The sequence below is a fragment of the Monodelphis domestica genome, chromosome X, assembly GCF_027887165.1.
Source record: "Monodelphis domestica isolate mMonDom1 chromosome X, mMonDom1.pri, whole genome shotgun sequence".
Lineage (NCBI taxonomy): Eukaryota > Metazoa > Chordata > Mammalia > Didelphimorphia > Didelphidae > Monodelphis > Monodelphis domestica.
In genome coordinates this window covers 87,213,661-87,229,831 of record NC_077235.1, presented here as the reverse complement: position 1 = coordinate 87,229,831, position 16,171 = coordinate 87,213,661, and the positions used below count along the sequence as shown (strand labels likewise).

The 16,171-nt window shown below is 53.1% G+C and overlaps 1 protein-coding gene across 2 annotated transcripts in view; it reads left to right on the top strand.

The window, feature by feature from the left end:
• The window catches only part of MPP1 (MAGUK p55 scaffold protein 1), a 45,363-nt gene that overhangs the window by 27,634 nt on the left and 1,558 nt on the right, over window positions 1–16,171 (top strand). The window contains exons 4-10 of one of the 2 annotated variants that reach the window (XM_001363379.4): window positions 295–380; window positions 729–797; window positions 7,109–7,305; window positions 9,934–10,046; window positions 13,255–13,335; window positions 14,203–14,283; window positions 15,596–15,798. In XM_001363379.4, coding sequence (XP_001363416.1) covers window positions 295–380; window positions 729–797; window positions 7,109–7,305; window positions 9,934–10,046; window positions 13,255–13,335; window positions 14,203–14,283; window positions 15,596–15,798 — 830 coding nt within the window. The remainder of the gene's footprint in view (window positions 1–294; window positions 381–728; window positions 798–7,108; window positions 7,306–9,933; window positions 10,047–13,254; window positions 13,336–14,202; window positions 14,284–15,595; window positions 15,799–16,171) is intronic. The other variant, XM_007506906.3, reaches the window with a different exon arrangement.

The window sequence follows — 16,171 nt, the reverse complement described above, 5'->3', positions numbered from 1 at the left end:
CCATCTTAGAATCAATACTGTGTTTTGATATCAAGGCAGAAGAGTGGCAAGGGCTAGGTGATGGGGGTGAAGTGTCTTAGGCCAGATTGGAACCCAGGACCTCCCATCTCTGAGCCTGGCACTCTGTCCACTGAGCTCTGCTGCCTCCACCTTTAGCTCCTTGTAGCCCCTCCCCAGCTCTTGTGATGCCCACACAGTGTTGTCTTGGGGCCACTTGATCCTGGGCCCAGTGTGGGAGAGTGGCTGATGGGGTGTTGAGTTGTCCTTCCTCAGTTTGGCTTCTCTCCCTGGCAGGCTCCCTTCACGTGGGAGATGAGATCTTGGAAATCAATGGCATGAGTGTGACTAACCACTCTGTTGATCAGCTACAGAAGGTGATGGTAGGTATTGGGGGCAGGGCTGCAGCCCACCATAGCTTTGGGGGCCCATTGATGCCTCCCACTTCAAGGTGATTGCTCACCCTTTTCTTCAGGTGTGGAAAATGGGGTGGCGAGATGGCATGGGGGGGGGTTGGCCGGAGCTCAGTGTATGAGGCTTCCATGAGGGGCCACTAAGGGTTTGCCCTTCAGAGAGGATGTGTTGGGACCTTGCTGCTGTAGCTTCACCCCCATTGTCCCCACAGTGCCCTACTACACTGTCCCCCTGTACTACTCCTGAAAGCACTGAGAAACTCAAAACCAATGGGTGTATGTTACTCATTCCTGCCTTTGCTTTCCTTTGTCCAATAGAAAGAAACCAAAGGAACGATCTCCTTAAAGGTGATTCCCAACCAGCAGAGCCGTCTCCCTGCTCTCCAGGTATGTGCCTGTGTGCTCTCTGGAAGGTGTTGTTTACAGAGACTTGAAGGCCATGCCGCTAGCTTGGCCCCTTATGGGCCTGCTTGTGCCTGCTGGGCAGGCCTGGGACTTGGTTTGAGAAGATGCATGTGTTGTTGTGGAGGAGAAGGCCATTGGCAATCTCTGTTCTCCCATTGGGAGTGACTTTGTGAATGGGAATGGCCATCATCTCAGGCAAGAGTGCCACCCATTGGCTCAGCTCAAGGACATTCTTTTTCTAATTTTATTTTTATTGTCAGGCAAAACCCACTTCAATAGTGGTCCAACATTGTTGTAAGAGCACACTCATACGGAGCCAGAACCCCCAAATTAAACCCCCATTCATGGATGTGAAAGATAGTATGCCTCAATCCGTACCCATCTCATTCCTCAGGGACACTGTTTGGGATGGACACTGAGACTCTCACTTTAGCTTTAGGTGGCAACTTCCTTCCTTCCTTCGTTCCTTCCTTCGTTCCTTCCTTCGTTCCTTCCTTCCTTCCTTCTTTCCTTCCTTCCTTCCTTCCTTCCTTCCTCCCTCCCTCCCTTCCTCCCTTCCTCCCTTCCTCCCTTTCTCCCTTTCTCCCTTTCTCCCTTTCTCCCTTCCTCCCTTCCTTCTCTTCCTTTTCTTCCTTCCTTTCCAGGTTTCCATTTCATTCTCTCCTTCCCCCTCTTCCTGCGCCTCTCCCAGAGCCGACAAGCAGTTCCCCTGGCTCGTACACCTGCTGTCACTTGGTACTTATTTCCACATCATTCATTTCTGCTATGGAGCGAGCGGTCTTTTAAGGCCCAAACCCCAAATCACACCCCATATGTACATGTGGCAATACATGATGTCCTGTGTTTTGCGTTTGCATTTCTGCTCCCACAGTTCTTTCTCTCAGCATGGTTAGCGTTCTTCCCCGTAAGGCCTTCAGGATCATCCTGGCCTGTTGCGTTGCTGCTAGTGCAAAGGCCATCACAATGGGCTGTTCTCCAGTGTACTAGCCTCTGTGTACAATGTTCTCCTGGCTCTGCTCCTCTCACTGCATCAATTCCTGGAGGTTGTCCCAGTTCACGTGGAATCCCTCCACTTTATTAGTCCTTTGAGCACAATAGTATTCCGTCCCCATCAGATACCACAATGTGTTCAGCCATTCCCCAATAGAGGGACACCCCCTCATTTCCAATTTTTTTGCAGGTGGCAACTTTAGGAACACCCCAGATCCTAACTCTGGAGGATCAGTGCCGTTAGGGCTTCTGCCCCAACAGCCTCTGGTACAAAGCAGCAAGGGACGATGTTATATCATTACCTTCCCCTTGTTTAAGTCCTTATGTTTATAGACTGCTTGAAGCTTTGCATATGGTGCTGAGAAGAGGGGAGGTATTTCTATTATCCCCATTTTACAGAGGAGCAAACAGTCTCAGAGACAGAGTATTGGGGCCTGGGTCACCCAAGGACTGACAGAATTGCTTGAAAGGGAAGGACTTGGGCAAGTGACAGCGGTAGTGTTGAAGTCATCAGTGGCTAAAGTAGGTGACCTTTGGCTGTGACTGGACCCAAGCACTGGTCTTTTCCCATGGATCACCCAGGGACATGGAGACCATTCTTAGGTAGGTCCGCTCCAAGCCCTCTCCCCCAAAGCACAGTGTTTCCAGACATCGGCTCCTTTTATCAGTATGTGCCTACTGTGCTTAGGCACCAGGGGTAGGTACAAAATGGGTTAGGCCCTGCTCTCAAAAGAACGGATACTCAACCTATCTGTGACCCATTGGATTGGGTTTGTCTTCATTGCTTGGGGCATCTGGGCCTTGTTTTCCTAATCCGTAAAACGAGAAGATTAGACAAGATACCCTTCATGAACCCAGTGCTGCGAAGTGCCATCTGAACAGCAGCTCCTTGTGTTTTCTCCAGAAATACACCTTTAGCTCAGGAAGGTAGTCCGACTCAGCCAAAGCGCATACCTTTTCCCCCAGACTACCTTTTTCATGGGTAGATCAAGGCAGCCTCTCTGTTGATCCCCAAATTTAGCATCGACCAGAACCACAGAAGTGACTTGGGTTGGTTTGTCCAGGGCTCAGGCCACCTCTGAGGTCCCAAAGTGTGGCGAATGGGGGTGAAATCTGGGTTCACATTCTGCTCCTCCCACTTAGTAGCTTTACAGCCCTTGGCGAGTCATGTAGGAGACCCGAGCCTCTGTTTCCTTATCTGGAAAATGAAGAGGTTAGCTGAGATAGTCCTTAAAGAAGTCCTGCCCAGCTCTAAATTTGGACCACTGAACCCTACAGTTCTGGGACTAGAGAGCATTTAGAGGTGCTGGGGACTCCACAACAGACATGTGGATACAGATTAGGAAATGTAAAAGGGTTCTAGTTTAGGGGGTGGAGAGTGTTTGGAGATCTTGAAGGGAGTCTATAAAGGAAGAGCAACCCCCCCCCTTCCCTTGGGCAGAAGGATTTCTCAGGACTTTCTCTTGGGGGCAGGGGGAGGCAGGGAAGAGGGCAGGAGGAGTAGGGCATGGAGGAGAGAGAGAGATGGCCTGTAAGGAAGGACAGCCAAGGAGGTGAGCACAAACCCTCAGCATCGTCTCAGCCTTGCCATGACCTTGCCTCTCAGCCTGCCTGCTCTGATGAGCAGGGGATCCTGGGAAAGACAGTGTTCCTCAGAGCTCAACTGCCAGATGCCCAGGATGTAGAGGCCATTCAGCCTGACAAGTCTCATCTTTGGCAGACCCCCAGATCAGCCCCCCCCACTCCAATCCCATCCTGTGCTCTTTTCCCCACCACTGTATCTTATCTCATCAGGGGCTTGTTTCTAATTGGGGGGGGGGGTGGATTTCTGTAAACAATACAGTCAGAGAGGACTTCTTATCCAAGGCCCTCCTTTCACAGAAGAGGAAACTGGGGCTTCAATAGCTGCGCTGGCTTGTCTGGAGTCCCATGGGCACAAAGGGAACAAGTGAGTGAGGATTCAAGCCCAGCTTCTTCTCAACTCCCAATCCAGGCTTGTCTCTCCACATCCTGAAGACTTCCTGCCCAGCTGGGCTGCCTTTTGGGTCGTATTCGTTTGACCTTGTGTACATAAGTGAGCAAGTGAGTGAGCTTTCCTAGCTCATCTACACAGCCCCAACTATGTAGACCACTGACACATATTCTTTGGGAGTTCCTTCCATGACCTGAAAGTGACTGTTCCCCCGGACTGGCCTGGGCCCTCTTCTGTCTACACTCTCGGAGAAGTCACATCTGTGGCCAATGCTGTGGCCATCACCTCTCTCTTTGCAGACATCCCTAATCTAGTTCCATGTGGCCAAGTGCCTGCTCTGCTGGATGCCTCTACCAAACTAACCTTTTGGTTCTACTTCCCCATGGGTCAAAAAACCATGAAGCTTGCTTGTCTCCCGACATCTCCATTTCTGTTGGTGGCACCATCATCTTCCCAGTCACCCACATTCAGAACCTCAGGATTGCCCTTGCTTGACCTTTCCATCTCCCTCACCCCCACATCCACCCAGGTGCCAAATCTCCTCTGTTTTACCCCTAGGGCTTTTCCTGCCTTCATCCTCTTCTTGCCTCTCATGTGGCTCCCAGCTTAGTTCAGAGCTTCAGCCCCTCCTAGTTGAATTATTGTGGCAGCCTCCTCATTGACTTCCCTGCCTCCGAGCTCTTCCCATTCTAGAGCAACCTCTAGACTTGTGGGCAGTCTCCCCCACTGCCATAGGCCTCTAACTTGGTAGATGGTCTTGGAGAATTTCCACAGCCAGAAAGAGCCATCCATCCCATTGCCATTTTGGTGATGTGCCTCTCCAAACTGGACGGAAGTCTTTGAAAATGGAAAGTCCTCTCCATGCTGTGATGAGGCATTGGGAGGGAGAGGGAGTGGAGCTGCCAAATCAGTCATCCTTACAATGTCCCAATTGGAGAGTCTCTCCCCCAGCTCAGAAGTCAAAGTTCTTTGGGTGCCATTTAAAGCCATCGCCATTCGGGATTAAAACTCTGTTTCACATGATCATCATGAATGGCCTCCATCTTCCTCTTCCAAGCAGACTGGCTGAGTAGCTCACTGCTTGCTAAGTCCAGCCCTCCCTCTTGCCCTCTCTGCTTGGGGGCCATCTCCTCCGGGAAGCCTTTGGAGTCTCATGCATTTGAGGCCTTTCCCAATATGCATTTAAGAGGAGGTCCATGGGCAGACTGCCAAAGAGGGGAGCCAGGATCCAAGAAAGGAGAAGACGCCTTCCTCTCAGCTTTCAGTTGGTAAAGTCTGCATTCATTGGTACAGATGGCTCTGTACCAGGTGTGACACTGTGTGCTGGAGACAGATGAAAACCAGGCCCTGCCTCCCAGTGTGTGCCAAGATGGGGGTGGAGGGTGCCTGGATCCGAGAGATGGGGCTAATGCTCCCTGTCTAGCAGACCCTCCCAGGTGTGGGGAGGCTCAAAACTGCTGGAAGGCCTCTAGGGCCCTAGCAGGGTTTTGGGATACTTCTCGTTACCACCCTCAGTGCCACGAGGCACCCACAGAAGTGGTTCCAAGCCTTCTCTTCCTTTCTTTCCCTCTGCTCCCTGCTCAGCTCTGCCTCTTTCCAGGGAAAATTGAGGCCAATCAGGAGCTTGGCCATCTTCTCTTCACCTCCAAACCCCTTGGCGTCATCGCCATCTGCCTTGCTCCTTGGTAGCCCTTCTCCTTGCCAAGGACAGCCCCTGACATGTGATGACATCCTTTTGTCTTCTCTGGTACACTGCTGCCTCCCTTGAATGGCCAACTATCCCCGGTCTGCTGGTTCCTTCCCCACCACCTCTGGATTCATCCAAGGCCATCATCACTAGATCCCACCCATGCCCACTCCACCCCCCAACTAGCTGTCATCCATACCTCTTCCTCTCCTTTCAGTCAACCCCCTTAGGAAAGGTGTCCACACATGTGTGTTACTTCCTCTTCTCAGTCCAATAGGATGCAAGGGCCTCTGCTGGGCGGGTGAGAGAGAGAAGGCTTCTGAAACGGGATGGGAGGCTTAGGAAGAGCTGCCACTGAGGACGATGGGAGAGCGAGTTGAAAAGGCAGGTGTAGAGACATTGCTAGGCAGCAGAGAGGCTCCAGGCGAGATTATGTGACATAAACACGTTTTTGGAGCCTTCCATCTTAGAATCGATCCTGTCTATCAGCTCCAAAGCAGATGAGCAGAAAAGGCAGCCTAGGCAATGGGGGTGATGAGACTTGCCCAGGGTCACACAGCTAGGAAGTGTCTGAAGCCAGATTGGAACTCAGGACCTCCCGTCTCTGGGCCTGACGACTCTCGATCCACTGAGCCATCCAGCTGTCCCTCCCAGCAGCTCATTGTCACAGGGCCTGTGAAGAAGCCTGTAATAGACCTTCTAAACTCTCCATTCCAATCCAGGAAAGGGGTGCAGAGGGCCCTTCCACTATGTATTATTCCAGTTAAAAGGCTCCTGTGACCTCCAGCCTAGCCTGGCTATTGTCCCAGCTTCCTTATGGGCCTCTCTGCCTCCACACCCTTCCAGGCTCCACACAGCTGCCCAAATGGGGCATCTTCCTAACCCCCAAAGCAACCACGGCACTAAGGGGACACCAGGAGCTCCCCCTTAGCCCACCCCAGAGTTCCCAACTCTGGCCTGGGAGGACAGCCATGGCCGAGGCAGGCCTTCAGTGTGTCAGCATCAGTTGTGGTTTGTAGCCAGTGGCCTAGGTGGTGGCTTCCATGGCCACCCAGAAGGTAGATGGCATTATCCAAGTTTTACAGAGGAGAATGACTAGAGCACCGACCAGAAGGTATCTGGGGAACACCCCAAGGTCAGTTCTCTGTCCACTAGGCCAGATGGCCTCAACATTGGGGGGTAGGAGGGAGGGGAAAAAGTGCTTTTAGGACTGTAGCTCCTTTGATCCTCACAACAGCCCTGGGAGGTGGGTGGTGTTCTCAACCCCATTTTGCAATTGAGGAAATGGAGACACACAGTGTACTGTTCGTTAACTGTGAGTATTTAGGGTAGAATTTGAACTCGTCTTTCTGACTCTTAAGAACAGTGCCCTCTGCTGCCTCTTAACTTGACTGGAGACCATGGCCTGAGTGATGATGGCCAGCCTTGGGACAGACCTTGGAAGGTCTTGGTTGCCCATCTTTGAAATGCTTTCCAGACCTGAGGCCCAGCTTTGGATGGGCCATGCTGGCCATCAACAGCCATCTAGGGCGGGGGCGGGGGTCCCAGAGTATGGCGGGCACCGAGGTGCCCTGGTCACTTGGGAAACATCTCAGGTCAGAATCCTGGCGGCCCAAGTCCGAGCCGGCTGACTCTGTTGGACAGATGTTCATGAGGGCCCAGTTTGACTACGATCCCCAGAAGGACCCCCTGATCCCCTGCAAGGAGGCGGGCCTGAAGTTTGCCACTGGGGACATCATCCAGATCATCAACAAGGATGACAGCAACTGGTGGCAGGGCCGGGTGGAAGGCTCGGCCAGGGAGGCCGCGGGCTTGATCCCCTCTCCGGAGCTGCAAGAGTGGTAGGTCCTGGGACCCAGGGGGGCAGGGTGCCCACGGAGAACGTGGCCAAAGGATGCCAGACACTGGGCCATGAGTTGGGCATGCAGAGACCTCAGGAGAGCGAGCAGTCCCAGCATCCTCTAGGAGGAGCTGTGAAAGCAGCACAAGGGCGGGAGGCTCATGGGCTGGCCTGGACTCTGAGGTCTGTGAGCAGAAAGGACAGACCCCGCACTGGGGCATGGTGACCAGACTCAAAGAGCCGGGGGCATGTCCTGAGAGGGCATCGAGGCCCATCTCATTCCTTTCCAGGGGAGGAAATGGGCCTAGAGCACACAGGTTAATGGAACTCCCAGTCAGCCCCCACACGGGGCACTTCAACTCCCTTAGGAAAATGTTTGCCCTCCAAAGAGCCTGGGGCCTGGAGGGAAAGGACTTGGGTTCCAGTCTTCCCTCCCTTGCTTCCTGCCCAGGCCCAGGCCTGCTTCAATACACAGCCTTCAGTCTCCCTGGAGGGAAAGCCCAAGGCTGTGTATTCGAGCTTTGCTTAGGCTCTTTCCCTGCCTCAGTCTTTCCTTCTGGAAAAAAGGGGCTGGCCTACCTGGTCTCCAAGCTCCCTTTCACCTTGGAGCTTTCTCCCTGTATTTCACTCTGAATCTGTTTCATTGGAACAGCTGAAAACTCTGGCACTTAAGTCCGGAGAAGCCTGGGCTCAAATCCCAATGGTGCTACTTCCCAACTCAGTAGTTAAGTGCCTCAGTTTCCTTTTCTGAAAATGTGCAAGCTTCTGAGCTTCTCTTGGGCTCTGGGAATCCCATGTGGCCTGCCTGGTCCTCAGTGCCCATGAAAAAACCAAGGCCCTCTTAGTATAGAATCTGAGATCTGGGGACTTGCCCAAGGTCCTACAAGTAATCACTCAATCAGTTGCTTATTGTGTACTAGCCATTGTGCCAAGCCCTGGGAGTAGAAACCGATGGGCAGAAGGCAGTCCCTGCCCTCAAGGAGCTTCCTGCTTATGGAAGGGTCAGAATTGGAACCCAGATCCCCTGATTCCAAAGCCAACATTCTTTGAAAATAAACATTTCCTCTCAATAATCATTCTCAACCCCCACCCAAACACCACCAAGCAGAGGAAATTGTCTGTGAACTTACGTTCTACCATGGGATGCTGTGTATTGATTCCAAGGAAGTAAGGGAAGGCTGGGTAACAGGGCTAGGTGACTTGACCAGGGTCACACAGCTAGGAAGCTTTTGAGACCAAATTGGAACCCTGGACCTCTGTTTCTAGGCCTCGCTGGTTGCCCCCTGAAACGACAAATTGGATTACGTGGTTTGCACAATGGCACCCCCATAGTCCAGGCTGTCCCACTCGCTCAGGATTCCAGAGTCTTCTGGGTCCTTTCTGTAGGATGTTCTCTAACCATTGCTGTTGCCATTGCCCACCCCCATTCCTGCTGGCCCCTGGCGGTGCACCTGGAGGGCTGGGGCCAGTCCCAAACCTCAGAGGCTGAGGCCACCCTGTCCTGGGTCCAGGAAGGCTGACGGTAACTCTTGTGGAGAGGGGGTTAGCCTCATCCAGGGCTCAAGTGTGATGGAGGTGAGGACAAGAGAGATGAACTTCCCTGGTCCTGGCAGATGGCAATCCAAGGCCCTGCTGCCCTGGGTTCCAGAACTCGGCTAGAGGCCTTTCCCATTCCGTGATTCCATTTGGTCATCTCAGGAAGAACCTTTGGGCGAAAGGATCCTTATTGGTAGGGGCCAGGCAAGCCAGCGTTCCTGTGACGCCAAGCTGCCTGGACAGTGGTGGAGGACCCAGAATGCTAAGACATCCTGTCCTGAGTAAGATGAAGATCAGGAGGGACAAATGGCAGCCCTAACACCCAAGGACAGTTAGACTTGGGGACCCCAGCTTCATCAGGGAGTCCACAGGGGGGCCTGCTAGAGTTCAAGGGTTCTCCTCCGCCCTCGAGTGCCCACAGGCATCGGGGAAGCCACAGCTGAGGAAGGTCAGTAGGAGGGCGCCCACATGGCCTATGAGGAGACTTTGGAGGGCCTGAACCCGGTCTAATCCGGAGAAGACATGATGCAGGAGGACACGGAGGGGGATGGGGAACTTTCCAAGAGGCCAACTTACTGGGGACCAGTTTTCAGGCCTGCAGGGCCTCCCCCCATGTGTCCCCAAAGTCTCCTCCCTGCTTCCCACCCATTTGGTGTCCCAGATGGAGCTGGCCCCCTTTAGCTGGAAGTTTGTAGATGCTTGGAGATCCCTGACTGAAAAAAGGCTCAAAGGCTTTCAGCCAAGCGAATGCACTGGAATGGGGTAGCCAGGCCTGGCCACGCTGCCACTTGGGCTTCTGTGTGCTTGTGCATGGCCAGGGCCTTCTTGTGAACCCCGGCCAATGTCCTCCCAAGAGCCCCCCATCTGCCCTGTAGCTGTGGGAGGGATGGGCCAGTGCCAGGGCCCTTCCTCAGAGCAGCCCGGGGGGCCATTGAGTGGCGTCAAGACAGGCGGTTAGAGCTGGGGCTTGTCCCGAGCTGGGCTCTCCCAGGGCAGAGAGGAGGAAGGAAAAGCCCTGGACAGTGGTCATGCAAGGGGAAGGTGGCTGCCACATGCCCCCCACCCTGAGTTATCTCTGGCCTTGGTTCTCTAGGCGAGTGGCGAGTGTGGCCCAGTCAGCCACTCGGGCCGAGTCCCCGAGCTGCAGCCCCTTTGGGGGGAAGAAGAAGAAGTACAAAGACAAGTACCTGGCGAAGCACAGCTCAAGTAAGCTGGGGCCCTGGCAGCCTGCCCCCCCTTCTCTCTGCCTCCCCCGGGAGCTGCCACAGGGTTTTGAACCAGGATCACGGATCACCGGCCCTGCCAGACCTGGGGGGCTCAGCTTAGGGTTAGGTCCCGTTCCCTCTGCCCTTGCTGGAAAAGGAAGAGGCATGCCCCATTTCCCCTCCAAGGGAGGCCTGTCGATGGAGTCCCTGGGAAAGGGCTGCGTGCAGCCTTCCAGAAGAGTAGGCCACGACCCCCACTCCTCTGGCACCCTGGGGCCTGCCAAGCACACTGTGAGCTCATCTCCAAGGTAAGTGTGTTCTTAGCAGCTGCCTTTGTCCTTCTGGATTAGGACCCTGGGGCAGTCAGGCTACACAGTGGGCCCCAGGGCCTTGTGGTCCCTACGTTCAGCACCCAATGTGCCACAGGGCAAGTGAGTGGGCTGCCAATGGAGTCTGGGACCCCCACCTTGGAAGGACCTTTGGACACAGACCCAGAGGAAAGCAGTTGTACTGAGAGGCGGGCACGCAGGCTGAGGCTCAGGAGGCCTGCTCCACAGAACATCAGAAGGAGCAGAATCAGGAGAGAGAGCCAGAGCCCTGACCATGCAGGGTGGGCATCAGTGGGTGCTGAAGGCCTACAAGGGCCAGAGCCACAGGGCTCGCTGTCCCCCAGAGACTGTACCAAGTGAAGAGGAAGAATTTAAAGGAAGGGGAGAGCAATAGCAGCTGGGGAGGTGGGGGCTGAGGCAGGCAGGGAAGGCTTCAGGGAAGAGGTGGCACCTGAGCACTGTATTCTGAGCTGGGGCAAAGGAACTTGACAGTTATTCCCCCAAATAGAAGAACCAGCAGGTCAGTGAGGGAAATGCCCAGATCACTGTCCTTGCCAAGCAAATGACAGGACATCCTTTCAGCAGGGAAACAGCCTGGTCAAGCATGTCTTGGTCACAAGATGTGGGGTCTTGTGCACAGGGGTGCACAGTGCATAAGGCACTGGCCTTGGAGTTACGTGTAGCCAGTGTGAAAGATGCCAAGTAGGGAGCAATTGCAGGTGAGAGGAAGGGAATGGTGGGCCACGGTCTTAGAGGAAATGAAATGGTGGAGGGATGGGACTGAGGACACAGAGGTCAATGCTGGCCTTGGAAAAAGAAGGGCGACCCTTTGGTTGTAGACAGGAGCAGATGAAGGAGAAAATGAAGGATGAGGGAGAAGGGCTTTAGGGTGGTAGAGCAGAGGGGAAGAGGGAGCTCACAACACACACTTTTGGCAAAGTAGGAGACTGCAGACGAGGCTGAAGGGGAAAGTGGGGCTGGCATTTTCTCTGGCTGGCTGTTGTTACAGACAAAAGAGTGGTTGCCATAAACTGTGGCCGCGAAAATGTGGGTTCAAGACTGTGAATTGTCAAACTGTAAAGATAATTTTAGTGTCTTGATTTAAATAAAAAATAAGTGGTCACCATGGGAAAAATTCCCAAATATGAAATACCCAAGTCAGCTAGGTTTTATGGAGATTTTATTTAATATAAATGAAGGAATTAAGGGAAGGGAGAGAGACAAAGAGGAAATAATAGGAAAAGGCTAGGGCCTAGGCCTTTCACTTTAAGAGAGATCCTAAGTCAGTCTTTAATCACTCACCACAAGATCTTTCCAAGCAAAACTCTAGTGTTCAGAGACCCAGCAGCCTCCTCTGACTCCTGACCTCCACTTCAGCTTCCAAGGCTGAATTCCAGAGGCCTCTGTCCTCCTTTTAAAGAGAATTTTCTCCTATGTCACCTCCCCTAAATTTTCACATCTACCAATCACAGTAGATGTTTTCCAAAGAATTGACCATTCTTAATTCACATCTTGTTATCACCTTCTCTGGGTAGACTAAAACTTTGAGTATTTCACACCTCTTTGGTAAGGTTGTCCCTTGCAAGTTGCCTGACCTTTTAGTGATTAATTTGACCTTCATAGGTACTTAGTACCGGTTTGTATTAGATCTAAAAATAGATCTAGCTTAAGGGCTTTTGGCCTCACTATAAGTATGAGTTAAGTACCTTTTCATTGTTCAGTAAGGAGTTTTACAACTTTTATCTTCCCCTAAAGTATGCCTAAGTATGGGTGGAGTAATATAAAGTTCTCACATACATTCCTGACTAAGTACCTTCATTGTTTAAAATGGGGAATAACCTCAACCAAATGTTCTATGGTAGAGTCTGAGAAATTTTAAGATTTACAGCATCCCTCCTGCCCAATGTGCTCGCTTCCTTATCCTCACCTCCTGGCTTCCCCCCGCTCCCTTTGAGTCCTGGCCAAAATCTCTCCTTCCCCAAAGAGGGCAAGAGTTGACTGGCTTTCAGAGAGAAGACGAGTGCCGCGGCGGTGGTGGTGGTTAGGGTTGTCACATACCATAATTGCAGCCGCTAGTTCTTGGCTGTCACAGAAAGTGATCCTAGGAATATTGTGGTGTAGATGGGGCTCTTTCCCCATTCTTTGGCCCAGGGTGTGTGTCTAGCAGTGGAGTCTCTAGAGCAAAGGGCTATGGGCCTTTCTGTCCCTTCCTTTGCATCATTCCAAATTGCTTTTCGGAAGGCTCAGCCATGTGTGCCTGTCTTCCCACAGCCCTGCCAGCATTGACCCTTTCTATTTTTTGGTCACCTTTCTCAGTTTGCCGGGTGGGGGTGAATTCCTCAGGCCAGTAGGTCTAGGACCGCCTATCATTCCAAAGTGACTTCCTGCCCTTTAGTAGTCAACTGACCTTGGAAAAACCTTGTTCTCTTCTCTTGGCCTGGCTTTCTGACTGTGTGGCTTCTCAGGTCCCTTCCAGCCCTGACTCCTTTGTTTACATAAATGTACTTGAACCATGGACTCTAGTCTCATTTCCAGACTTCTTGGGGTACTCAAATACTTCTTCCAGAAGGTTTGGCATTGGCTCTGGAGTCAGAGGACTTGGGTCCAAATCCTTCCTATAGTGCTTCCTCCTCATGTGACCTTGGGCAAGTCATTTCCCATCCCTGCACCTCAGTTTCCTCATCTGTAAAATGAAGAAGTTGGGTTAGATGACCCTTGAGGTCCCTCCTGGCAATAGATCAGAAGAGGACAAATGAAGGGGACTGGAGAGGAAGTTTGTGCTCTGCCCCCCAGCACTTGGAGTGGTGAGGTGTCCATGGTCCCTTCTGCGCTGCCAAACATCGGTGTTGACCCTTTTTTGGTTCTCTTTCTTTCCTCCAGTTTTCGATCAGTTGGACGTTGTTTCCTATGAAGAAGTCGTGCAGCTCCCAGCATTCAAGAGGAAGACCCTGGTGCTGATAGGTGTGTGAAGAGGCCTGCTACATCCCTTAGGCTTGCCCCGCTGCCAGGAGAGACGTTTCTGCTCTCGCTGGAGGCGCGTGACAGTGGCATCACTCAAATCACCCTAGAAAGAGGGCTCAAAGGCAGCAGAGGTTCACTAGAAGAACTAGGGGCCATCAGAAGGGTGTGCATGGAGTTGGAGGGTGGGCGGCAGCCTTCTCCTTGGCGTCTGTCCTGGCATGGGGTGAGCCGAGGGGGAGACCTGGGCAGCTGCTGGGATTACAGAGACCAAAATGAACCAGTTCTTGGCTTCCAGGGACTTACAGTCAACTTATTTGAGCTGAAGGCCTGAAGTATTTACCCAAACAAAAAGAGATGGCCAGGGAGGTGAGGACGGAGAGGGTCCCAGGCCCCAGGGACAAGCTTTCAGCTCGGCTTCTCCAAGAAGAAATGCAGAGGCTGCCATCACATTCTTGATGCTTTGGCACCCGAAGAGATCTTTGATCTCATGGGACAGACACAGAGATGGAGGGAGGGAGACAGACGAGAGAGGTCAGCCCGCATTGAATGTGAAGCTTGATGCTTTTGCTGAAGGTTCCTCAGTGTTTTCAGATCATATACCATTTGAACATGTGTACACGCTTGAGCCTTTGTAGAAATGGCCTAGTCAGAGAGAGGAGGGCTCAAGGAGACCCTGCTCTCTCCCTCCCAGCATGCCTAGCATGAGGCCCCCTGGCCTTCCCATCATGCTCTCCTCTCCTCGCCCTGCCATCATCAATTAGAATGCCAGCAGCTGCCAGGAACTGCAGCACCCCTGGGCCCTTCTCTCCCCTCAACCAGAGCGCTGCTGAATCACACCTAGTACCTTCCTCTTCTCTCCCCAAACAGGAGCCAGTGGGGTAGGCCGGAGCCATATCAAGAATGCCCTGGTCAGCAAGAACCCAGAGAAGTTTGTGTACCCAGCTCCATGTGAGTGGCCCTTGGGGTGTCTCACCCCCAAGCTCCAGCCTGGAAATGGATTCAGCCACAAAGTGGGAGTGGGCAGCACTGAAGGCCTAAGAAACCTCTGGGAAACATGTAGCAATAGCCTGTCAGAGTAGGCCCCCGGCCCTTGCCCCTGCTTGCGGACCTGCTAACTTCATGGCCCAAGCTGGGAGTCTCATCCCACATTGCCCCTAGTCTCAGTGTCCTCGGATCTCGGGCCTTGACCTCTGATTCCACGGTCAGCCATTCGGCCAGTAACCCTGCTGGTTTTGCTGGCCAGTGGCCCTACTCTACCCAGGTAGGGGGGGTGGCACTGACTTTTGTCCCCTCCTAGCCTAAGCTTTCCAGTGTCAAAGGCCAATGGCAGACGGCTGGATGCCATCAGCTCATTTTCTGAGTGTCACTTGGCTACTACTGTGATTATGGCTGCAATTTCCGGAGCTAGGGAGAAAAGCGGTAGAGAGCCCAGCAGCCCCCTGACCACGGCCAGGGCCTTCTGCCCTCCCCTAACCAAGCCCCCTTTTCCATCCCCCCTCATTTGGGAGCTCCACTGCAGCTATGGTGGAGGAGGGAGAGGGAGGCTTGACTGCTCCCTGTCCCCTCCCCCCCAGCCCCATTTGGGAATGCTGTGATGGTGGAGGGAGGCTAGAGTGGCTCCCAGCCAGGGCCTGCATGTGCCCACTCTGTGTGCCATCTTTGGCACACATGCCATAGGTTCGCCATCACAGGGCTAGGGCATTCCTTCACGTGACAAGCATTTATTGTACAAGTCTTGGAGGGAGCCTGGGAGTCAGGAAAGTCTGGGTCTTGCCTCTGACACATACCACCCACAAGACTCCAGACATGTGGCTCGAGTCCTTATTGCCTGGGCCTTTCTCTGAGCACCAAAAGTCAAAGCTTTTCCATTTGTACTGGTGGGAGGAGTTTCCACACTGGGGATCCTCTCTGATAAACTCATAGACCCAAATTCCCCTTCCCCCCCAAGATCCATGGAAGTGAAGATACAGTTCTAGGAGCATCCATTCTACTGGGTGATTGGGGGGGGGGGGTACTGCCAAAAAAACAGGTCTTTTGTAGGAGGGAGGGAGTGTTGCCAGGAAAGGCCTCCTGCTGGGCCAACTGGAAGAAATGGGTGATGAGAGATGCAGCAGAATGGGAAATAAGTGGGGAGAGAGAGGGGGGGAGCCATTTCTGGGAGGGCTTTCAGGCCCGCCCACCGAGGCCTTGGTGCCGGGGGTGGGTGACTCGGCTTCAGGAGACCTGAGCTTTGATGTCTGGGGCCCCGTCTTCCCTGTAGATACCACCCGACCCCCCAAGAAGAGCGAGGAAAATGGGAAGGAGTACCACTTCATCTCCACTGAGGAGATGACCAAGAATATCTCGGCCAACGAGTTCTTGGAATTTGGCAGCTACCAGGGCAACATGTTTGGTACCAAATTTGAGACGCTGCACCAGATCCACCAGCAGGACAAAGTGGCCATCCTGGACATCGAGCCCCAGGTGCACGCCCTTTGCTGCCAGGGGGTGGAGGGGAAAAGCAGCCGGCTTCCGTGCTGGAGCTTCTGCATGCCCTCCCTTAGATGCAGTGGAGACTTGTGGGAGGCAGGATTTGTTTACTCGTGGAACGATGGGCTGGACAATCTGGTTGTCACACAGCTCAAAAGTGTCTGTCTGGGGTCAGATCTGAACCCTGCACCTCCCACTCTCCAGCCTCTGTGCTACCTAGCTAGCAGCCTCTCCTCTGTCACTTTTAAAGTAGATACGGGGAATGTTTTCTCTTAAGTTGAACCCTAACCCTTTAAAGTTGGGGCTAGGGCCACCTTTTCTTTGAGAAGTAATTTAGGGGGGCAGCCAGGTGGCCCAGTGGGTTGAG